Source organism: Podarcis filfolensis, assembly GCF_964270895.1.
Source record: "Podarcis filfolensis genome assembly, chromosome: 12".
In the NCBI taxonomy this organism is placed as follows: domain Eukaryota; kingdom Metazoa; phylum Chordata; class Lepidosauria; order Squamata; family Lacertidae; genus Podarcis; species Podarcis filfolensis.
In genome coordinates this window covers 10,758,880-10,783,300 of record NC_139614.1, presented here as the reverse complement: position 1 = coordinate 10,783,300, position 24,421 = coordinate 10,758,880, and the positions used below count along the sequence as shown (strand labels likewise).

The following is a 24,421-nucleotide window of genomic DNA, read 5'->3' as shown; positions in this document are numbered from 1 at the left end:
GCATAAATGTATTTATTGCTGCTTATTTTTTTCATGGAGCTTGTGTGTTAGATAACATTTTTAAAGGTTCATAAAGGTATCTTAACTTCGCTGTATATATAGCCGTAGTGATGCTCTGAATTGTGTATTGTTTCACCTCTGATCCTTCATCGCTAAAGATAGTGACTGCTGCCCAAGTAACTTTTAGCAAAGGCCATTTTAGGGCCACCCTATGACTTGAGGGTGAAGCTAGAATATAATTACCAAGCAATTCCATCTGTTTTTAAATTATGTGTTGGTGATTTTTTTTTTGTTCTTTACATATCATTTTTATTACTATGTAACGGAAACTATTTAAAAATGAACAAAAAACCCAGAAAGATGCAAGTCATTGCATAGAGCAATGCCTAGCAATAGTCTTAAGAATTTATTAGTTTTTCTTCCTCTTGAGTTTGCTGCAGCCTCTTGTGCCCTCTGAAAAGCCAATTCCGAGAGCTGGAGGACCCTCTGAAACAGAATGGGATATGGGCCTGGGGCTGCACCTGAGAAGATGATTTGCAGAATTTGGAGAAATATGCACCTATTGTGCATGTAAATGTGCCGTCTGCTCACACAGAGGGACCTCTGAACCTTTGGGAATCTGACTCAATATCCATCCCATCTGAAAGCTTTGGTGTAATAGCAGTGTGCTGTAATAGATGACGAGATATTTTAGTAAATTCATCCTATACCAGAGCTAACAAAAGCTAAACCCAGGCAGCAGATATGCCCTTTTGAAAGAGGTACTTGATCTTTTAGTAGTGCATTTAATTCACTCACAAAAGGAAATGTTAGTCTCATTAGACCCCAGAAAGTAACATTTGCTTACAATCTTCTTAGAATGCAGCCAACTTCTTCACTTGTTTTGTTCCTAACTGAAGCAAAGTCCAGTGATCGCTTAGCTACTTATTCTAGCTCATCAAGCATTTAACCTTTGCATTCCACAATCTGAATTGGCTTTTTCCCCCCAGTTGTGAGAAAATCTGAGCTGGGAATAGTTAGTGTGACACCCTCAGATGCTATAAATACCATGATGGGACCAAAGACTGCTAAGTGGTCTTTTCCCAATTCACTCTACTTTGGTTTTCTAATGTAAAAACAACTGAGATTCAGTTTGGAGCATGTGAAGGATTGTATGGAATGTTAGTCTTTAGTAGCTCTTTTTGTAGGTGCTCTTCTTCTATGGATATTTAATTTGTTTACAAAAAATACATATAAGCTGCCAATGACAATTCATGATATACCTAAGTAATAAAACAAATTAAAATGAAAAGAAAAAAGTACACCATAATGTAATAAATGAAATGCAGTGAGTAGCTCAAAGGTTGCCATTGATAAAATTCCAGAAAACCTGAGTACATGAGTGTGTTTTGAACACTGTTGGCATTTGTCACTGCTCAGAGAATAGATGGTTCCATTAAATGGGGGCCACTAGAGAGAAGGCCCTGCCACTGGTTGCTGCTAATAATGGAGATTATGGCACAATCAAGAGACTCTCCTCAGCTGCAGTGCTTGAAGAGGGAGTAAGGAGAAAGGTTGAAACTAACACCTTGAACCTGGCTCAGTAGCTTATAGACAGCTAGTACAGTTCCTTTAAGAGCAGTGTGGTTTGTGCTTGATAGGTAGGAGATCAAGGAGAATTAACGGGCACATTCCTTCTGCCTCTCTCTGACCAACGGTAACCATGCAAAGGTGACCAAGGCAGCTTGTGCACCAAAACTAGGCCTTAACCTGGAAATAAATTGATCTAGCACCGAAACCAGCCTCAACAGGAAACAAACTCTTCAGGGTGGGAGGGTTTTACATCCAGGTAGGCTTGAATCCCAGAAATTAGTCATGCCATTTTTAAAGATAGGTTTCCAAATAATTGAATTTGATGCGAATGACTCATTGCCCTTGGCTTCTTGGCAAGGCGGGGTGATAATATTAACCTGCACCAAATGCAAGTGTGTTGCTAGTAGGTTTAAGTACTGCACTATTTCTGCTACTGCTACTCCCACTGGCTTCAAAGAGAACTGAAAAAAGAGAAATCTGTGCCTGAAGAAGTCTGATAATCTAAATCAGGGTTTCCCAAATGTGGGTCTTCTGCTGTTTTTGGAATATAACCACCCTGAGACCTTCATGTATAGGGCAGTATATAAAGTCAGTCAGTCAGTCAGTCAATCAATTAATCAATCAGTAATCCCTAGCTAGCAGGATCAAGGATTATGGGAATTGTAGTCCAAAAACAGCTGGAGACCCAGGTTTGGGAAATCATGATCTAAATCCAGAATTTGGGGCTAGGGGCAGGAAGAACAGAAGGGATTTTACATTGAGCTTTCACTTGCATACTCAAGCAAGCAGCAAATATGTCTTCCTAAAATAATTGTATATCCTCTCTTGATTTTTGGGGAGGGGTGGAGTAAGAATCGGAACTACACTGTTGCAGCTCATAATTTGTAGTGGGTGTTATAATCGTCTCAATTTATTTCATAGGCTCTTATCTTTTTTTATTCCTGGAGGCAGCTGCATTGTTTGAAAAAGGGCAAGTGTAAAGGGCATATGGAGATCCGATCCTTGCCAGATGAGCACTAGTTGCTCTTTAGAAATCGATGTGTAGGTTTGCTGCACTGAATACTTAACTGAATTGCAGCTGACTGTGACACAGGTTTTAGGACACTTGACACATAATATGTTTTAAACACATAGTTATATTTATTTATCACACTAAGATGGTATAAAGTCTACATTTAAAGGTAAAGGTAAAGGGACCCCTGACCATTAGGTCCAGTCGTGGCTGACTCTGGGGTTGCAGCGCTCATTTCGCTTTATTGGCCGAGGGAGCCGGCGTACAGCTTCCGGGTCATGTGGCCAGCATGACTAAGCCGCTTCTGGCGAACCAGAGCAGCGCACAGAAACACCATTTACCTTCCCGCTGGAGCAGTACCTATTTATCTACTTGCACTTTGACGTTCTTTCGAAATGCTAGGTGGGCAGGAGCTGGGACCAAGCAATGGGAGCTTACCCCGTTGGGGGGATTCGAACAGCCGACCTTCTGATCAACAAGTCCTAGGCTCTGTGGTTTAACCCACAGCGCCACCCGTGTCCCTACAATTTACATCCACATTAATGGCAGGAGCAAGCTGCAGTGAGCCTTGTGCACTTGGGCTTCTCCCTCTCCTCCTCCAGTACAGCTACTTTCATTTTCGGTTTTTATTAACCACACCTGCCGTTTTTTCGGAACCGGACAATCTGTCGTTAATCGTAACTATGGTTTGTTAGCCATCACTTAGGGGTTGGCTATAAAGTAAACTGGGGTTAATAATAATGAGAGAGAGAAACCAAACGTTAAACCTTCCAAATCCTTTGGGGCTGTGCCAGAAGAGGATGCACATTAACCAAAGCTTCTCCCATCACAGGAAATCAGCAATTGGGAGTGGGGTCTGTGGCTTGCCACGCCTTTCACAACATGTCACATGCAGTCAGCCACAGCCCATCATTCGCTCCTCTAGTAACCACTCTGCCTGCACTGTTAGAATTCCCCTATCTGTTCCAATTCCTTCTCCTCTCTTTTTAAGTTTCATTGAGAGAAGAGGATTAAACTGCACAGCTCCTGTGTCACTTTAGACGTCACCTTTTTCATTTTTCTGGTCACCATTAGGAGTATCCAACCAGCCAATTTCTGAGCCCTTCTCTGGGCAGCCCTACCCTGATCCTTCTGCCAAGTCTAGTCTGATTTTTGCCACTGCTTTTCTCCCTTTTGCCACTTCCACCTCCGCCTTTGTTCCCACAGTGGTTCTCTGGTTTCTTCTCTGCTGCCTGTTATTTATGTGTATATCAAAAAAGGATCTGTTTGGATTTCTTTGCTTCTCCATCTAAACAGAGAATCATAGAATAGAATTATAGAATCATAGAGTTGGAAGAGACCACAAAGGCCATCGAGTCCAACCCCCTGCCAAGCAGGAAACACCATCAGAGTACTCCTGACATATGGTTGTCAAGCCTCTGCTTAAAGACCTCCAAAGAAGGAGACTCCACCACACTCCTTGGCAGCAAATTCCACTGTCAAACAGCTCTTACTGTCAGGAAGTTCTTCCTAATGTTTAGGTAGAATCTTCTTTCTTGTAGTTTGGATCCATTGCTCCGTGTCCGCTTCTCTGGAGCAGCAGAAAACAACCTTTCTCCCTCCTCTATGTGACATCCTTTTATATATTTGAACATGGCTATCATATCACCCCTTAACCTCCTCTTCTCCAGGCTAAACATGCCCAGCAAACGCTCCAGATGATTGTGAAATCTACACACACACACACACACACACACACTACTGAGGGGCGGAGTGTTGTAGCAAAAGCCAAATAAACACGGAGTGTATATAACAACATTAAAGGTTAAGAATTTCATTATATTGTCCAGCAGGATGTGTTTATTCATTTGCTTATCCAAGTTCTATTTTAATCTCCTGCAACAGATCATCAGTTTGCATATCTGAACAGATGCATGCTCCTAATTTCATCTGCAAACCAATGGAAAGCTTAGATTTTTAGGAATAATTCGAGAGAGAAGGGAGAGGAAGGAGGTGGCTACTGTATTCCTGTTTGTACAAAATGGCTGTAGTTGGCTGTAATCCTTTTTGTGCTCTCACAGAAGTTAGGCACTTGATAAAATGGATCACTGGTTCAAAGGAAAGAGCTTTAGTTATCCACATTTCTGGGTGTGGGACACACATACAACCCACGCCGGTTTGTTACAGCATTGTGTTAGGTGTACATATTAAGATACGGTGATGTGTTAAGTGATCAAAACCTGATGTTGCCATGTAACAAGTTGGAGCTTAACTTGGATCTCTTTGTGTTATAGCCGTGGGAAGCATTTCTCTCTGTTTTGTGTCTTCTGGTGAGACACATCCTAGCCAGCGTAGTAAGAAACAGCAGAATTGCATTTCCTCCCTCCATCGCTGCATCTCTTTCGGAGCCAACTGGTCTCCATGGCAACATATTGGACCGAAAGAGATGCGAGGAGTGGAGCGGGAAAGGAATGAGTTAGGAACCCCCAAGTGGTGCTGTGTGTCTCCAACGTCAGAGTCTGAGCCTTTTGATAGGACGGTTTTGTTAACTCCCATTCCCAGCTCCTGTGTAAAGCCTTCTTTATTAGAGCAGGCACTGGTGCAGCTGCTGCAACAAACCTCTCCCTTTTTTATTTTTTGAAGTTTTTATTTTCTCCTTTTCATTGTCTGCCCCTTTCCGTTTCGGCTGAAGATGTCCAGCCTCTCGCCGGCAGTCTCCGAGCTCCTTGGCAGAATGCAGTTCTGCAAAGGCAGGGAGGCATGGCTGTGCTTCACTTGACCTCTGTAGCATCTGTATAAAATCTCCTCTCCTACGTTCCCCAAGGAGATAGCGGACTATGCAGAAATTCATTGAAGCGGATTACTATGAGCTGGACTGGTATTATGAGGAATGTACAGATGGTAATTATCTGCTCTTTATGGCATGCTTGTGAATATATGTCTTTCTGTCTTCTATACTGGGAGAACTGCTGTGGGGCTGTGCAGCTAAGGTAGGCAGCTTTTGGCGTTTCCTATCATACATTGAAGGCATGGTACAGGAGACTGCTGTAGGGCTTTTTGCCAGTGGGAGTGGCAGCAGTACATACGTACTGGAAGATCTTTTCAGCAAAAGAAAATTACTGCTAAATGCTTATTATGATTGCTGCTGCTACAGCTGGAGCTTCAATACACACTCAATTTGCTACGGTGAGTGGGAATGGGAAGCCTGTATTATAACAGGCACATATCATAGTGAGATGTGGCAAGATGCACGGCATATATTAAAGGCTGCCAGGCAGAGACAGCTGAGTTTCGCATATAAAATCTTCATTGTGGGAAACGATTAGAGCAACTGCTTCTGCCTAAATCATTAGGTTTGAACATTGGGATCAGGTCTCCTTTGTCAGCTCCTCTCGAACTTTCTGTTTTCTGCCAGGATGGCAGTGCCTTTTTCATCACCCTGGATGTGATCACGAGTCTCGTGATAAAGGTGGGTGTGAGGAAGGAGGAGGGGCTGAAACTGCACCACCCGCCTTGCGGGAAAGTCAAATCTTCTCATTCTGGCCACAGAACTGAATGGGAGCCCAAGATGGAAATACAGAGGCCACAAAGGTATTGCTGTGCTGTTGGCCTGGATATTAGTTTTAATAAAGGAGGACCATGATTATAGCGAGGGCAAGGTGGTGACTGAGATGAGCATAGCAATAACCAGGAATTACATTTCAGTGCAAAAATCTAGCGTAGTCTAGGATAAGAGCAAACTTTCAAATACACAGCTAAAATATTAAGAGTACTAGCCTGAATTTCACAAAAAAAACCTTTCCGCCTACAAGCCTTGAGAAACTGATGAGCTCCTCATGTATATATTAAATTCAATGTCTGCAAAAGATCCATACCTAGAATGCATATATGTGAGGGAAAAATATTTGTTATATCATTTGTTTTCTCTATGAATTTGTCCTTTGAAGAGTTAATCTGACTGATATAATTTCTTATGGTTTACTGGCCCTGTTTTGAATGCTTAATACTCTGACAGCTACACTTTTCCTTTTCACTACTCTGCCATTCACATTGCCAAGCTGATTTCCAGAAACCTTCTGAGAGATTTTAGGTGAAATAAACTGAAAGTGAAATGGCTGATGCTGTTGAAATAAAACCGTGAACTCTTCCCTATTTTAAATCTCACCACAACAGTTTTGTTGTCAAAATTACACTGTCCTGTTTTTCAGAATTTCTGACCACGTAGAACTTGTTAATTTAAAGTATGATGGGCAATAGGCATAATAAATTACAGGGTGGAGGACTAGTAGGATTGCCACTTTGCTGGTTTTAAACTGGCCCAGCCAGGGGTTATGGTTTTGTCTCTTGAACAGATTGTCTTTCTTCCACCCTCCATAATGCTTACTAAACAATTCAAAATACATATCTAGTAAAGGAATTTATACAGACATTATAAATGGCACATATTACTAGTGTGCCATGGATAACAAAACTTTGGTCAGGATCCCCCCCCCCCCCCGAAATCTTAATAGCTTCAAAAGTCTCGTGTATTAGAGAAAAGGACAAACTCCTCTTTTTAATAAGTTTGGCTTCATGAATTGTATCTACTGTCTTTGAAGAATAGGAGTTTGACCTAATTTTCAAATGACATGATGAAATGCATCTAGTTAGGGATGTCCAAGGAACCATCAGTTTTCCATTTAAGTGATTTCTTCATTAATTCAGATTTGCAGCACTGTGGTACACATACGCCGGAATACTTGTGCTCAAAATACGGTATGACTTGGTGAAAATGATATAAAGATCACTTGAATTTTAAAGGCGAGAATATGAGAATAAATCAGTAAAGAATGCTAATTAACTTTCGCAGTCTACCGTTCTGTCTTTCAGCATATGCAATATAATGTATATTACCTTCAAAATGGCAGTGTTGGGGAAAAATTGGCAGGTAGGGCCATTAGTGGATCCAAACTCCTTATTCCAGGTTTCAGTGTTCAGAATTAGTAGTAATAGGCATTCGATTTTATTAATTGCCTAATACAAAACATTTCTAGGCATCATGTGTACATAATTTTAAGAACGACCACCAAGTTTAACAATAAAACAGTACAATTGGTTATCATAATTCCTCAGAAGCCTAAGAGAAGAGGTATGTCTTAACTTGGCACAAAAGGATGTTAACATTGGCACCAGGTGGGTCTTCCTTGGGGTATCATTCCATAGAAAGGTGGGCTGCCACCCCCCAAGATCCTGTTGCTGCCATCCTCCCAACCTATTGAAGAGGGGGCACCTGGAAGAGGAGCTCAGATGATGGTCTAGGCATGTTCAACTTGGGATAGGCATTTTGTTCAGTATTGGCCACCTGAGACATATAGGACTTTGTGGGTTAAAACCAGCACTTTGAATTGGCCTTGGAAATCAGGGTAGCTGTGCAGAAGTAGTGCTAAATGCTCACCCCCTGAGAAGTCCTGTGGCCATAGTCTTGTTGTACACGTTCTGTACCAAAAGCAGCCCCGCACATAGTGATCTCACCTGGAGGTTGCTGGAGCATAGATTACTGAGTCCACAGTCCGGTTAGGGAAATAGCTTGTAGAAGGCACTCCATACCACTGAGGCCACCTGTGCCTCCGAAGATAGCAGTGAATTCAGGAAAACTCAGAAGCTACAGATGTGCAACCCCATCTAGAACGGACAGCTCAGGGCAGCTGCCACTCACGTTCTGGCCTTCTCAGGCTGGCTGATGGCAATCAAGCGGTGGGTATGGGTTCTCCCACCAACTTTGCCTTCAATGGTAGTTATTACGGGAGTAAGGCCCAGGTGGAGTGAAACAGGAAAACCTGCTCCCCAGTTGTCCCAGCTTTTGTGTTCTTTCCTGCTGGCAGATGATCTTCTGGCCTTGTTCTGTCTTAATGAAAGATGAGCGCACGACTGTAGCATTTCTTTTGCCTTTCCTTTGGCTTGTGGCTTTGCACCATTGCTTGGTTTTGTTCTGCCTTCTCTAACGCAGGTGTGGTACATTTGGTTTGCTCCCTCTTTTGTGGGCTGGAACACTGTCAAATCCTTAAATGTAACATACATAGTTCCCTAGACTAGAAAATCTAGTGAAAACCAAGTTGTATATGCAGGGACCTCCATATTGGTGGTTCTCATCAGGCCAGCCTTTCTCCATACATTTGTATACACCCAATCATATATTATTATGTGTCGGAGTTTGAAAGGTGAGCTAATCTTGTGTTAATCTCTACTCTGAATTAATTGTGAAATTTAGGAAAGCACTGGTTGGCACAGGACCCTGCCCCAGAACAGGAAGATAATATTTATGTTGGTGGCCTTCTGGTCTCTTCTACTTTTTATTATTTCAATTCAGTTATATCTTAAGTTTTCTCTTCAACACGTTCATCTTACTGCAGTCAGAACTATTTTAAATATATTTCTCTAGGCAGAGCAGATGGGTTTTCTTTTCCCCAAGGTTCATATGCTTACTGATGCTGAAAAAGTTCCTTTTGTTTTTGAATTTCTTGCTGCCTCCTATGTGACATGTAGCTCAGATCACTTTGCTCAGCTCTCTGAGATAACCTACTAAATTTTACTTGACCCAGGGACATTTTCGGGCCTAGTGAATCTAGGTAATTCTTGCATGCTTTGCTTGACACACACTTAATAGCAAGTTACTGTCTTATCTATGAATATAAGGAAAACTGTCTTCCTGTCTCATGGCACTCGGACAATAAGAACTTCACTGTTGTAGCCAGACAGCTATCTGATATCAAGTTGCCACATATTAGCAAAGATTTCTTTGATGTGACATCTGGAAGCAAACAAGCAAACTTTCATATTTGTTGTGTCATAAATTATTGTTGCTATCATTTATTCTGTTTATTACTTGTCCTTTACCATGAGGTCCTGAGGTAAGTGACAACAATTTAAATATACAAGGTCAATAGATTTTATTGCATTAGCCGTGTGGCCATAGCATGATATACATAATTTAAATATACAATATTTAAAAGTGTTTAAAACAGAATTGTACATGAGGCAGTTGATAAAATGCAACTCTTGCCTAATGGGGTTTTAGGAATAAAATTTAAATCATGTTAACGTGTAGGCCTTCAGAAAAGAAGTTTAGGGTTTGTTATATTTTGTCCCTTTTTTTTTTGGCCTTGTCCCGTACCTGAAGAAGAGGTAGAGGCAAAGAGGAGGATTATTATTATTATTTATGTCAACCCTTCCTCTCCAATCCACCTGAGGGCATATGTATTCTGAATACAATACACAACAGAACCTAGATTGAAGGGGAGCAGCCTGCCAGCCAGGTTTGTCTGATTTTCCTACATACCTCAGAGGGATCCTCCCATTCGTCTGTTTTCTCCAGGGCAGTTTGGATACTTAGCATATCTGCACCAGAGATATCCAACACACTACGAAAGATAATGCTTATTGAGTTTGTACATTAAACTGTTGCTCGTGGTGTTTGAGTGTTGGGCTTGGAGCAGGCACACTTAGGTTCAGACCTCTCAATCCCACTAGGTGGCCTACCTTATTTCATTCTTGCATTGCGTCAACTCTGCATTTTGCCTTTCCTCACATTGTATCTGTTATGTACTGAGTTGAATAGGATCCAAACTGCAGCAATCTGATTGGTCCTAGAACAATAGGATTCAGAATGCAGCAGTCTGATTGGTCCTAGAACAATGCAGCAGTATGATTGGTTGGCAGGAACCACCCAATCATGCTCCAGATAGAAGTGAATCCACAACCTGATTGGCTTACAGTAGAATTCCGGAATTAGCCAATCATGTGCAGCCCATTGTGTAAATAATGTATATAAAGCAGATACTTTGAGGGAACTTTCATTCATTCCTCCTCACCACTATGAGCTGAATAAAGAGCATGAAATCACTTTGCGACTCTGAGTATATTTCAGTATCTAAGGTAGGCCTGCCACACTTATTCTCTGTCTCCCCTTCCTCACAACAGAGATAGGAAAACACCCCACCTTTTGACTCACAGCCACCTGAGGTTTTCGATCATTCCTTACAAATGGTTGAAAATCCTCAAGGGCTTTTTTTAGGTACTCTCACTCCAGAAAACACGGTTGCAAGGAAGAGAAACAGGGGTATAAAAGAGTCCAGCTCACTCCCAAGGAGGCAAGTCAGGTTGCTGTCTAGCTCCACAACTTGAAATGATGGTTCTGAGCCATGCTTACAACTGTCATTTCCCACCGGGATCTATTTATTTTTATCCCAGGTTGTTGCTGGGTTTTTCGCCCCGGTCATACTAGACCGCAAAGTGGTTTCAAAAATTAACAAAAACATTAATATTGCACTACTTACAAAAAGAAAATTAACAGTGGAGCATGTGAATGAGTCACAGATTTAAAAAACTCAGTCAGGAAATTGCAAGACGCAATCACAAACAGAAAGTGTCCAAAATGAAAGTCTTCAACAACCATCAAAAATTTGGCAGAAGTGAAGGAGCCTAGCAGACCTCCTTGGGAAGGATATTCCACAATCTCTGTACCACCACAGAAAGACTCTGTTTCAGATATCTGTCATCTGCCTTGAGAAAATTGCAGGAAATGACAGTTCTGTGCAGAATCTTGGAACCATCATTTAAATGGTAAACTTTGCAGTTTAATCTTTTGCTTACAGAGCTGTGGAACTGACAAGGGAGTGATGTGAGGCCTTCATGTCACCCATTGCAATGTGTGTTGAGTGTCAATTTGAAATACAGTGGTAAAGAACTTAATTCGTTCCGGAGGTCCGTTCTTAACCCGAAACTGTTCTTAACCTGAGGTACCACTTTAGCTAATGGGGCCTCCTGCTGCCACTGCACCCCCAGAGCACAATTTCTGTTCTCATCCTGAAGCAAAGTTCTTAACCCGAGGTAATATTTCTGGGTTAGCAGAGTCTTTAACCTGAAGCGTATGTAACCCAAGGTACCGCTGTAGTTCACAAGCTGTATGTGTGTGCTCTTTTAAGCTTCCTTTTTTAAAAAAATCATGCTATCTCTTCCTCATAAGACTCCTGTGAGAATAAAATGGTATAACCTGAAATATGCAGAGTTCCCTCAGAAGGGCGAGATGAGACTTTGAATCTCATCGTCATGGGTTCAAGTTGACCCCACACTGGGCAGAAGATATTTGCATTGGAGAGGGTTGGACTAGATGACTCTTGTGGTCCCTTCCAGTTCTACAGTTCTGTGATTCTATGTACATATGATTGACATACGTGTTATTTCCAGCTTCTTGAATGTCGTCTCTTTCTGTATGAAACTGTAGAAAGCTTATTGCTTATCTTTGCTTATCTTTTCAAATAATGAAATATTTACATGGTACATGAAGCTGCAAATCGTCACTGGGGACAGCATTAAGCAAACAACATCCTCTACACATACCAAAAGAAGGTGTGTCAGTAACAGAGAAACAAGCACCCATTATCTTATTTAAGAGCTAAACAGAAGGACGTGGGTGGCTGCACAAAATACTTTGAAGAGCTGGGCTACGTAATCCAGTGCAATTGTTTGGAAAGATTTCAATTTCTTACTACATTTCTTTTTAGAGAAAGTTAACAGTCTATTAAGTGCATATATTTGAATTTCCTCTGCTGGTGTCATGGACCAGTTTCCTTGTTGCTTCACTTGCTGCTGTGTTGAGCTTTGCAGACAGCGCTTAAACAAACAATGAAATCTTGCACAAAGCCTTTATGTTTTTTATTTAATAAAAATATATACTGCCTTTTGACAAAAGATAGGTTCCCAAACTTCTGAGCAACTGGATTTTTACTTTTTACCGTTGTTACCTGTTCTGACAGCTGATTTTATCATTATAGTGCTACTGTGGTGTTTTGATCTCTCTCGTATTTCTATCCTGCTTGTTGTTTTGAGTGTCTTAGAAGAAGAAAAGTAAGAGAGAAGCTTTTGGAACAGAATATAAAACAAAATGCCAGCAACTCTTGTTGAAAATCTGTAAAAAAAAAAGTCTGCATGGTTACATTGCCTTTACTCAGACCCAGATACAAAGAACCATGCAACCCCCCAGACAATTTTGCATTCACATGTCTTAAACAGAAGCCCAGCCGTGCCGCATGTCAAACCATTTTTGCACTTGAGAAGACTTCCAAAAGTAAATTGTGACAGCATAGGAGTCTTCCATTTAAATCAATTACTTCAGAAATCCCACGGTGCATGCCCAAGCCTTTGGGCTTGCCTAAAGTAGCTAAGTAGTTCTTTGCACCCAAGACTTTATAATTATTTCTTCCTGTAGTTATGTCAAAAAATGAGTTTTGATTCTGCAGACTTGGTTATTTTGTTCACCTGTAGCAATCACGTTAATTACCTTCTGGATAATTTGTGGAAGTTTCTCATTCTGCAGGAGAAGTGGCCCAGGTTAAGACAGCTACTGTCAGGGAACTGTCATCTGAGACGAAGGAGGTGAAAGGGCTCATGGAGGGTGAGAGAGACCACTCAGCGGAGGAGGGGACCAGCAGGGGGAGAAGTGGAGTTCCAAGGGAAAGTGAGTCGGAGGGAGAGCTCAGAGATACTTCTAGCGAGAACAGTGGGGGGGTTTCAGGACCTCCCCTAGGAACACCCACTCCTCGGCGGAAACTGTCACGCCGAGAGTCCAGAAGACGTGTTTCCGTTAAGGAGCTTTTATGCTGGAAGAAGTTCCGTAAACGCCCACTGTCCGATTCAACGAGCGATTGATGGAGCCACGCTTAAGGAGCTCCATCACAGACAGAGGTTTGGGAACTTAGCCAAACTCTGAGGGATCAGGATTTTACGCACAAGCAGCTCATCATCCCATCACAGCAATCGGACAGACCCTGAAAGCAGCTTGTGCAGAGAGGCATCATGAGTGACCCAGCCGGAGCCGGAGGAGCAGGAGGAGCTGGAGGAGGTCCAACTCTGGAAGAAAGGTACAGAATGTTGGAACTCCAGCTAGCAATGCAAACGGCGAGGCTAGAAGAAAGGAGGGCGCAGGATGCAGAAAAGGCAAAAGGCGCTACACTAGCAAGAAAGATGCCAGGAATGGTGCAGAAGTTTGGGGGGGACCCCAGGAACTACCAAGCCTTTAGGACAGAGATGCAGTATGCTCTTGAACTGCAGTTTAATGACTTTCCCGATGAGGCGTCGCGAGTGGCGTTTGTGATTGGCCATCTCGAAGGAGGGGCGAGAGACTGGGTCAGGCCCCTGATGGCAGGGAATAGTGACATGCTGAAGGACGCGAGGAAGTTTTTTCGCGCCATGGATTTGATGTTTTCCAGCGAGATTGAACAGGGACTGGTACGCAGACAATTGATGGCTTGCAAACAGGGGAGCCGATCGGTTCGTGAGTACTGGACTGAGTTTACAATGTTGATACATAGATTGGGGTGGGACCTATCGGCGGAACCCATTCAAATGCTATTTGAAGAGGGGCTTTCTTCGGCGGTGAAAGACGAACTTTCCCGGGCGCCCAGGGCGGAGTCTATGGACCAGCTGACCAAATCAGCGCTGACCATTGGAGCGCGCCAGGAGGCAAGAGCCTTGGAGAAGCGGGAGGGGAAAGGAGAGCGTTGGAGGGATTTCCGCATTCCAGAGATTCCAGAGCCAAGTTTCCCGCCCGGAGAGCCGATGGAAGTTGGAACAGCGCGCGCGCACGCAGTTTCAAATCCCAGTGAAGGGAGGAAGAAGGAGGGAAAGAGCGCCAAGAAATGTTACCTCTGCCAGCAGCCAGGTCACTTTGCCAGAGTCTGCCCGCAAAGAAAGGAATGGCAAGGGATGGCAGGGGCTGTTGGGGGGAAGGAGGAGGAAGTCCAGGAGCCAGTAAAAGCCAACGCCTGTCTGCCTCTGTCAGGGCACTGCAGACAGGCCAAGGAGCAGTAAAAGTGCCCACTCCGGAACCTCCAAGACCAGCCCTAGTAATAGAGGTGTTGCTAGAGCTGGCAAACGGATACCCACTAAAGACCAAGGCGCTGTTAGACTCAGGCAGCTCCTGTAATTTTATGAGCAAGGAGTTTGCAGCGGAACACCAGATACAGACACTCCCTTTAAGCAACCCCCTGCAGGTCACCACGATCGATGGGAGGGAGCTGTTGGGGGGAGAAGTTAGCCTACAGACCGTCCCAATGGTTATGAGGGTGGCAAGGCACACCGAAAGGATAGCGTTCAATGTAGCCACCCTGGGAGGGGCGCCAGTCATTTTGGGAATGAGCTGGCTAGCGTTGCATGACCCGCTAGTGGGCTGGCATCAGAGAGTGGTGTCCTTTGGGTCAGGACATTGCCTGGAACACTGCAAAGAGGGAAAGGTGCCAGAAGGGGCAAAAGCCTCCATAGCAGGGACGGAAGTGGCGAACAAAGGGAAGGTGCCCAAACAATACGCTGACCTGAGCAAGGTCTTCAGCGAAAGGGAAGCAGATAAACTACCACCGCATAGAGACTTTTACTGCCAGATTAACCTGGTCCCTGGGGCCCAGCTACCCGTGGGCAAGCTGTACGCCATGTCAGACAGGGAAATGCAGGAGTTGAGGGAGTTTATTGACAAAAACCTGAAGAGAGGTTTCATCAGAGAGTCCAGAGCGGTGGGGGGCAGTCCAGTGTTTTTTGTGGACAAAAAAAACACGGATAAACCGAGATTGGTCGTGGACTACCGGGCCCTGAATGCCGTGTCAGAACCAGTGACTTTCCCCATGCCCAGGATTGATGACATTTTGACCAGGGTGAGGAAGGGAAGGATATTCACGAAACTGGACTTGAGAGGAGCGTACAACCTGATACGAATAAAGAAGGGGGATGAATGGAAGACAACGATGTTCACCCCCCTAGGGGCTTTCGAATATCGCGTTATGCCATTCGGATTGCAATCAGGCTCCGCCTGTTTTCAATCGCTCATGAACCATGTACTGGGACCTTTGCTCTACAAGAATTGCGTGGCATTCCTCGATGACGTGCTGATATATTCGGAGAATGAGGAGCAGCATGTGAAGGATGTCAGGGAAGTGCTGAGCCAGCTGCAAGCAAACCAGTTGTGGGTGAAATTGGAGAAGTGTCAGTTCCACACCAAGGAGGTGGAATTCCTGGGGTACCGCTTATCAGACAAGGGATTAGCCATGGATCCAGGCAAGGTCCAGGCGGTGCTGGAATGGAAGACACCGAAAACCAAAAAAGATGTGCAAAGGTTCTTAGGGTTTGGGAACTTTTACCGTAAATTCATCAAGAACTTTGCCCACTTAACGGCTCCCATCACGGACTGTCTAAGCAGCAAGAAGAAATTCGTTTGGACGGCAGAGGCGGAGCACGCTTTTGAGGAATTGAAAAAGGCATTCGCTTCGGAAGAACAGCTCCTGCATGTGGATTTACAAAAACCCATGAGAGTGGAAACTGATGCCTCAGACCGGGCGGTGGGGGCAGTGCTGCTTCAGCCAGGGAGCAATAAGTCGGAATGGAGACCGTGTGCCTTCTTTTCGCGTAAGCTGAACAAATCCGAGAGGAACTACACGGTATATGACCGAGAACTACTCGCCATTCACGAAGCGTTCCGGAGATGGAGACACTTACTAATTGGCGCACAGCATAAGGTGCAAGTGTGTACGGACCACAAGAATTTGGAGTATTGGAGAACAGCACGAGTGCTCAACCAACGACAAGTGAGATGGGCCCAGGAGTTCTCCAAATTCCATTTTGAAATCTGCTACGTGCCAGGTCCAGAAAACATCAGAGCGGACGCTCTCTCTCGCAAACCTGAATATTTGGAGGGGGAGGGAGCGCCAGAAGAGAGACATATTATCCCAGAGGACCACTGGGTGTGTGGTGCGGCCTGGGTGGGGCAAAGAGAACTGGTAGAGGGGACGGTCAATGATGAGTACGCCCAGGATAAGCTCAGAGGTTTAAGGAGAGAGGGAGAAGACCCCGGAGGTTTTGAAGAAAGAAACGGGGCATTGTATTACAAAGGGGCACTATATATACCCGAAGGGGAATTGAGGGGGAGAGTACTCAAACAGTTGCACGACAATCCCACAGCGGGGCATTTTGGGCAACACAAGACCATGTGGTTGGTGACCAGGGAGTTTTGGTGGCCCAAGGTGAGGGAGGATGTACGGGAGTATGTGAGAAGGTGTGACCAATGCCAGAGAGCCAAAGGAGAAAGGCGGGCACCAGCGGGTTTATTAAAACCGTTACCCACACCAGAAAGACCGTGGGAGGCGGTGTCGATAGATTTTATGACTGATCTGCCCAAATCCCAGGGGAAAACCGCCATACTAGTCGTAGTAGACCAGTTAACTAAGATGGGTCACTTTGTAGCTTGCTCCCATGCAGTCACGGCGGAAGAGACAGCGAAATCGTTTGTAGAACATATTTTTAGGCTGCATGGCGCCCCCTTGAGGCTGGTGTCCGACAGAGGGAAACAGTTCACATCCAGATTCTGGAGGAAGCTTATGAGCTTGTTGCACGTAGAGGTCAACTTTTCGACTGCCAGGCACCCTGAGACCAATGGGCAGGCGGAGAGGGCAAACGGTATCCTTCAACAATACCTGAGGTGCTATGTCAATGACAGAGAAAACGATTGGGTCGAAAAGTTGGCACTAGCGGAATTTGCTTACAATAATGCAGAGAATGTGTCCACCGGGATGAGCCCATTTTTGGCTAATTATGGGTGCCACCCCAGGGCGTTTCCAGGGGAAGGAGGAGAGAGATGGAGTGTTCCGGCCGCTGAACTTTTTGTAGAAGAAATGGAAGCGATCCATCGTCAACTCCAACACCACTTAGAAAGGGCCAAAGAAGAATATAAGAGGCAGGCAGACAAGAGCAGAAGGGAAGGTGAAACAATTAGGGTGGGGAGTCGGGTCTGGCTATCAACCCAAGGGTTGCCGTACAAGGGGGGCTGCAAGAAATTGAGACCCAAAAGATTGGGACCATTTGAGGTCATCCAACAGATCAACCCAGTGGCTTTCAGACTCCGGTTACCGAACCACATGAAACTGCACCCAGTATTCCACAGGTCATTACTGTCACCATACCGGGGGGAAGGTGAAGGGGTATCCACACGGGGGCCAGCCATAGAAGAAAGGGAAAGCCGCAACTATGTGGCGGAAATCATCGACTCCAGGTGGAAGGGGAATCAGGTGGAGTATTTGGTCGCGTGGGAAGGGGAACCAGAGTCAGAAAACACCTGGGTGAAGGCAGAGGAGGTCCATGACGAGGTCTTGATCGAAACGTTCCACCAAAGGTTCCCCAGGAAACCTCAGCCAGTAGCGAGGTTCCGAAGGGAGTACTTTGGCACCACCGACGATGAGGAGGAACTGGAGGGATTCAGGGAATCGGAGTTGGAAGGAGGTACCGACTCCGAGGAGGAGGAGTACTTGGAAACCGGGAACAGCAAAAGGTGGAGGGAAGTGTTCGAAACTTCGGAAGATGAGGGAGGTTCCTTCAGGGGTTTTGCTCCCTCGCCTCCCGCAGAGGAGGGGAGGGAAGGGGGTGAAGGGGGCCCTGGAGGGGAGGTGGATGTCAGGGAACTGTCATCTGAGACGAAGGAGGTGAAAGGGCTCATGGAGGGTGAGAGAGACCACTCAGCGGAGGAGGGGACCAGCAGGGGGAGAAGTGGAGTTCCAAGGGAAAGTGAGTCGGAGGGAGAGCTCAGAGATACTTCTAGCGAGAACAGTGGGGGGGTTTCAGGACCTCCCCTAGGAACACCCACTCCTCGGCGGAAACTGTCACGCCGAGAGTCCAGAAGACGTGTTTCCGTTAAGGAGCTTTTATGCTGGAAGAAGTTCCGTAAACGCCCACTGTCCGATTCAACGAGCGATTGATGGAGCCACGCTTAAGGAGCTCCATCACAGACAGAGGTTTGGGAACTTAGCCAAACTCTGAGGGATCAGGATTTTACGCACAAGCAGCTCATCATCCCATCACAGCTACATATAATAATTTTAAGCACCGTAGTCTTTAATTGAATGTAACTTCCAGGAGAAAAAATAGGAAGTTCCATTGAGCTCAGTGGAGCCGCCTCTTAGGAGCATAGCAGGAATAGAATCATAGAATCATAGAGTTGGAAGAGACCGCAAGGGCCATCGAGTCCAACCCCCTGCCAAGCAGGAAATAGCTAATGGCCATTCAGATGTTGGACTACAATCTCCATGATTCCCTACACCATTGGCCATGCTGGCAAGGGCTGAAACCCAAAAACATCTGGAGGGCCACAGGTTCCCCACTCCCAAGTTATAGGATCAGAGCCTTGATTAGACCATTTGGTAAAGGTAAAGGTAAAGGGACCCTTGACCTTTAGGTCAGGTCGTGGCCGACTCTGGGGTTGCGGCGCTCATCTCGCTTTATTGGCCGATGGAGCCGGCGTACAGCTTCTGGGTCATGTGGCCAGCATGACTAAGCTGCTTCTGGCGAACCAGAGCAGCACACGGAAACACCATTTACCTTCCCGCTGGAGTGGTACCTATTTATCTACTTGCACTTTGACATGCTTTCGAACTGCTAGGTTGGCAGGAGCAGGGACCGAGCAACGGGAGCTCACCCCGTCGCGGGGATTCGAACCGCCGACCTTCTGATCGGCAAGCCCTAGGCTCTGTGGTGTAACCCACAGTGCCACCCACATCCCTAAACCATTTTGAGGCTAACGAAAAATATAGTCTGCAGCTATCTTAGCACTAGCAAATACAAACATTGCATATCGACGATACCTTTAGTCACAAAAAGGTCTTTTGTGATGCTCGATAAAAAGACTACAGATGTATTCATGTTAATCAAGCATAACATGATAACCTTTAAGGTTTACATCATGTTTGTTTGTTTATTACAAGTTGCCCACTTTTGTTTCCATGCATACGTTCCAAATGTTATAACACGCAGTATCCAAACAAACTTGCATTATCACATGAGCACTGCTCCACAGCATTTGATATTTTCATTCACATATATTCATTCGAAATAAGATGAGTTTATGAAACAATTCTATATTCTCCCACCATGCTGACGAAGATCTACGAAACAGCAGTCAATATCCAGAATCTTGTTCAGTGTTGGACAGCTTATCTTTCATCGTACAAAGTTTGGTACTCTCTTCATTTAAAGACTTTCAGAGACTTTGAGTCTAAGATTTCATTTTGTTTGAAGGAATTCTATAAAGATTGTCTATTACGTATGTATATGGTCATCGTGTTGCCTAAACATTGTTGACGTTATAACACCCAGTCAAGTTGTTATCCTAGCTTTCATTGTGGGACAACTTATTTTTTGTTCTGCTTTGAAAGTTCAGAACCTTTGCTTTCTGAAAGTGTGCTGTGTGTTACTATCTCACTCCTTGAGTATGTCTGAATTGAGTTGCAAGTCATCCTTAAATGCCACAAACATTCACACATTGGGTACCATAGGTAAGGCAGTGTGTATTGCCTTGAAGGTAATATTTTTCAGTGGTGGAACGTGCATGTTGTTCCTCTGTGAGACGTGTTGAGATGAAGCACGCACTTGTGAATCAACCCTCACCTTTCTTCCTAAGACCTCTATGCTGCCTTCCAGAGATGTGACTCAGCTCTTAGCTGTGTTTTGAGGAACTAGGTGTGGTCTCTGAGATTGTATCCTCTCAACCCCTCTTATTTCCTGCCAGATTCCCTCCTAAATGGTAAACCCAAGTTAGCCTTAAGCGTGAGTGAAGATGGATGGCAGTGTGACTTACTCTTAATTAACATCATTTTGAAAACTGTTTCATTTTCATTTTTATTTATGCTTTTCAGGTGTATATATTTCACTAATTTTACAATCATTTATGATTTCAAAACTTGACTTCCTTCCGCACCTCTGCGGTTCCTTAAATTTATTTTTTATATCTTCTGCATATCCAAATTAACTTAATTTGCTCATTTATTCATCTACTTTATATACTCTTATAAAACTGCAGGTTATTATCACAATCCTGCCAGTGTTCTTATCTGTTTGCAATTTATCCGTAAATAGTTAAAAAACCATTTCCATTCTTTTATTAAAAAGTTTGTTATCTTGATTTCGTATTCTTCCGGTAAGTTTTGCCATTTCTGTGTATTCCATCAGTTTTTGTATCCATTTTCCCTTTGCCGGGACTTCTGCTTCTTTCTGTTTTTGGTGAGTAACATTCTTGCTGCTTTAGTAGCATACATGAATAAGTTTCTCTTCAGTTTCAGTAGTTCCATCCCTATAATTCCCCAAAGCCAAGCTTCTGGGTGTGAGGTTTTTTGTTTTTTTTACAAACGTTATATTAAACATCGTTTTCAATTCATTATATATCATTTCCCAGTAAGCTTTAACCCTACTACAAGACCACCACATATGGTAAAAAGAACCTTTCTCTTTACATTTCCAACACTTATTTGATTTGGATTTATACATTTTTGAAAACTGTTTCAGATATCGTATGAGTATCTGTTTGGTGGTCATCAGAGAACCAGTCCATATATTACTTCATCCAAAATAGAGAGGTATCCCATAACTACATGTAAATAAATGTTTTTCTTTGGTGGCTCAGTGCACTGAAATTCCCTTAAATTCCCATTTCTATTTGATCCATTTTTATTTAACAGTAAGTTCAGTTGGTCTTACTTCCTAACTTATTTAGGATTTAACTTATTTAGGATTGCAGCCTGAACCTTGAATTTGTTACTCAACACCCAAGTTTCTGACATACCAGTTCCCAATTGAAACAACCATATAATAGGGGAAAATGACAGAAAGGGGTTTGGCCACATATATGTAAGATGTGGTAGAAAACAGCATAAATTCTGGCGTTTCTTATTCCCATGATAGTTTGAAACCATAGTGATAATGTAAAGGTAGATTCTTTTTTGAGTAGTTTCAGTCTGGCGCATTCTGAAGCCCTGCATTGTATTAACTCCCAAATTGCACCTGTACGTGGTTCCTGTTTCCTCCCTTTAGAAATCTGTCGTTTGAAGGTTAGGCAATGTATTCCAAAGGTAATTCCCCTGCCCTCCCTACCTTCACTACGCCATGTAACATTCTTTTTATTTGTGTGTATTTCCTGGTACGGTTGCTATGAAACTTGTAGGAAACTACCATTTGTGTCTGGCGTGGGGAGGAAATATGACAGGTTTAAGCAGATACTGCTTTAAAGAGAGAATTTGCTAAGCAGTTGATTTTGCTGTGTTGAAACAGTTGCATCCAAAGAAATGTAACTAGAGTCTAATCTGGTTTTGTAAACAGTGCATGGATTATTCCTAGTAACAATTAGACAGATGGTTCTCCATCCCCCATCCTTCTGTATTATTTTCTCCAGCTGTGTTATGGTGATCATAGTATGCAGACTTACCTCACCATTCTAGTTGGAGTATGTTGAGCAAGGAGGTTGGTTTCTGCTCTGTGGAAACCTTAATTGAACTGCTCTGTGGATGTAGCCTCCGTGAAGATGGCTTGTCCCTTTTCAGGGCATTAGACTACAGGGCTCCTTCTCAAGGATGATTTTAGCCATGTCACTGAACGAATCAATCAATGAAGAAGAAAGCTTTGAATATGATGATCATGTCACTGAATGCAAGCACAGATGTTGCGACAACCTTGATATCTTGGAAGAAGGTACTACTTACCTGCTACTTACATTTTAATGCATGAAATTGGTTTTCTGTCTCAATATGTTTATCCCAATCACACTATTTTGGCACTGGGATTGTAAAGAAAAGTACCTTTTCAGTCTTCTTCAAATCAATTTTATTCAGACGTTTTGTCGGAGATTGTGGTTTTAGCCTGTAAAATGAAACTTTTATTGCCTTGAAATATTAAAGTATTAATATTCTCTGATTTGATGCTACATGTACCTTGTGGTTTACTTGTAGTTTAATTCTGGTAGTTCACTCTAGGTGGACTACATTCTAAGGGCCAATTATACTTTTCTCTCAGTTATTTGGATCATTTGTCTCTGAATGGTGAAACACATACCTTGGCCAGGAGAGAGAAAGAGAGAGAGTGTGTGTAGCGGAATATGTACCAATAAGTTGTAGAAATATGTGACTGAATATTTAGCCCTTCGGTTGTCTCATGCGCCTGTGAAGACCAGGTGCTTTTTTTGTCTTTTATAATCAGATAGGAGTGGGTGGCTTCTGTGTAGGAGCAGGTTATCTTTGGCAAGAGACAAATTCCAGCACAAATTGAGAGTGTACCACATGCTCCTTAGTGTTTGGGTTCCGTGGTCCCTAAGCAGACAGACACTCCCCTGTGTACCTGGAGTTAGGGAAGAGCGTAAGAGAGGAGACAAGAGAAAATAGCTATGTGCTCTGTAGGGGCAGGGAAGAGCAGATGCTCCTTCTGAATCCCACCATCATTCTTCTTAGAGTATCATTTATGAGTTGGTTTTGAGCATGATTTTGGGTTGCCTGACAGGATGTGGTGTTATCTGACCTGTTTCTGCCAAGCTCTACATGCTGCTGTAGTTGTAGCTTTGCACATGTGATGCACACTCTCAAATTGTTAGTGGACGCACAACCCTTCGCAGAATGATTCTTATGATTGTGGGAATGAACAACGAAAAGGGATTCATAAACTGACAGGCAGCTACTTACGTGCATTTTCTGGAGCAGTATAGATAACATGGGTAACGGAAGTAGCGAGGAACAAATCTCTGTGTTCCTTGTAGCCCTAACACAGAATGTGTTTTGGGCAATACATTGTCACTGCGTTTCTTTCCCCAGTCGTAAAGGAAAGATAGAGTAAGATGATCCTTGGAGCTGGGGTTGAAAGTTCATTACGCAAGGAGCACTAAAAATTGGTTTCTTATGAACAGTGCAACATATGGCATGGGAAGAATAGATTACTCCCGAGACAGGCTGCTAATGTTTGTAAGCCAGTGATTCTCATTTCAGTAAACATTTGGTGAATCTCAATCCCTGCTACTGCCTTACTCGCACATGGTAAATCAGGTTTTCTTTTTCTCTTTCTTTCTTGTTTCCATAAGGAAGAGCTATTAAAAAATGTCTTGCATTCATCCTGCTTATAAGGTGTAAAAATCCCCCCAATCAAATCAATATAGTGTTGTGTGTAGCTGTGTTGCATAGCAATATTGCGATAATCTTGGGAATGCAAGTGCTCCAGTGCAAAATAATTTTGTGTGTCTCTGTGTTAAATAGGTTGCATTTTAATGGCCTTGCCCACTACCAGCCATTCTCATTGCTATGCAAAGGGCAAAAACGCATGCAGCCTTAAAAAAAAAAAGTTTACCAGGGCTCTAACACTTCCAGAAAAGCTGGGGGAAAGGAAGAGCAAATCAAACAGCGCTAAACCTCTTTAACAAAGATCCATTGTTAAGAAGCAGATATTCGGAAACCACCCCTCTACCTTCTGAGTCAGAGTAGGCCCATTAAAGTAAATGGACTTAAGTTAACCATGCCAGACTTGAGTCCATTGATTCCACTGGGGGTACGCAGTGTATGGCATGGTCGGGAACTACCCAGACTCTAAAAAAGAAGACACACAAATATTCTCGGTGGAAAGGGCCACGAAAAATTTCTACCTAGTATCATGAGCTGCTAGAATTCTTTTAACAAGTGCTGAGGGAGAGGCAGCCAACGTTTGAAAAGGAAGACTCCTGTATCTTTAATAGTTATTTAATACCAAAGCTCAATCCAGATAAGACTGAAGCACTGTTAGTGGATGGTTCCCTTGGCTGGCTGGCTGGAGGGCTTTCTGGTCTTGATGGGCGTACACTCCCTCTGAAGGAGTGTGTACAAAGCCTGGGGGTACTTCTGTATCCCTTGCTGTCTCCAGTGGCTCAGGTGGCGTCAGTAAACACACAGTGCCTTCCATAAGCTGTGGCTAGTTGGCCCAGCTGGCCCTATCTGGACAGGGAAAGCCTAACTTCTGTCGTCTATGCTCTGGTAACCTCTAGGTTAGATTACTGCAACACGTGATACACAGGGCTGC

At 43.8% G+C, this 24,421-nt stretch overlaps 1 protein-coding gene across 23 annotated transcripts in view; it reads left to right on the top strand.

Moving 5' to 3' along the window:
* The window catches only part of TRAK1 (trafficking kinesin protein 1), a 148,197-nt gene that overhangs the window by 70,204 nt on the left and 53,572 nt on the right, over window positions 1-24,421 (top strand). For 2 of the 23 annotated variants that reach the window (XM_083577700.1, XM_083577694.1), the window contains exon 1: window positions 21,562-22,084. The exons of 19 other annotated variants lie outside the window; for them this stretch is intronic. In XM_083577700.1, coding sequence (XP_083433826.1) covers window positions 21,967-22,084 — 118 coding nt within the window. In that variant the 5' untranslated portion in view covers window positions 21,562-21,966. Of the gene's footprint in view, window positions 1-5,138; window positions 5,465-21,561; window positions 22,085-24,421 lie in introns of those variants that run through there. 2 more of the 23 variants (XM_083577699.1, XM_083577687.1) reach the window with 2 other exon arrangements.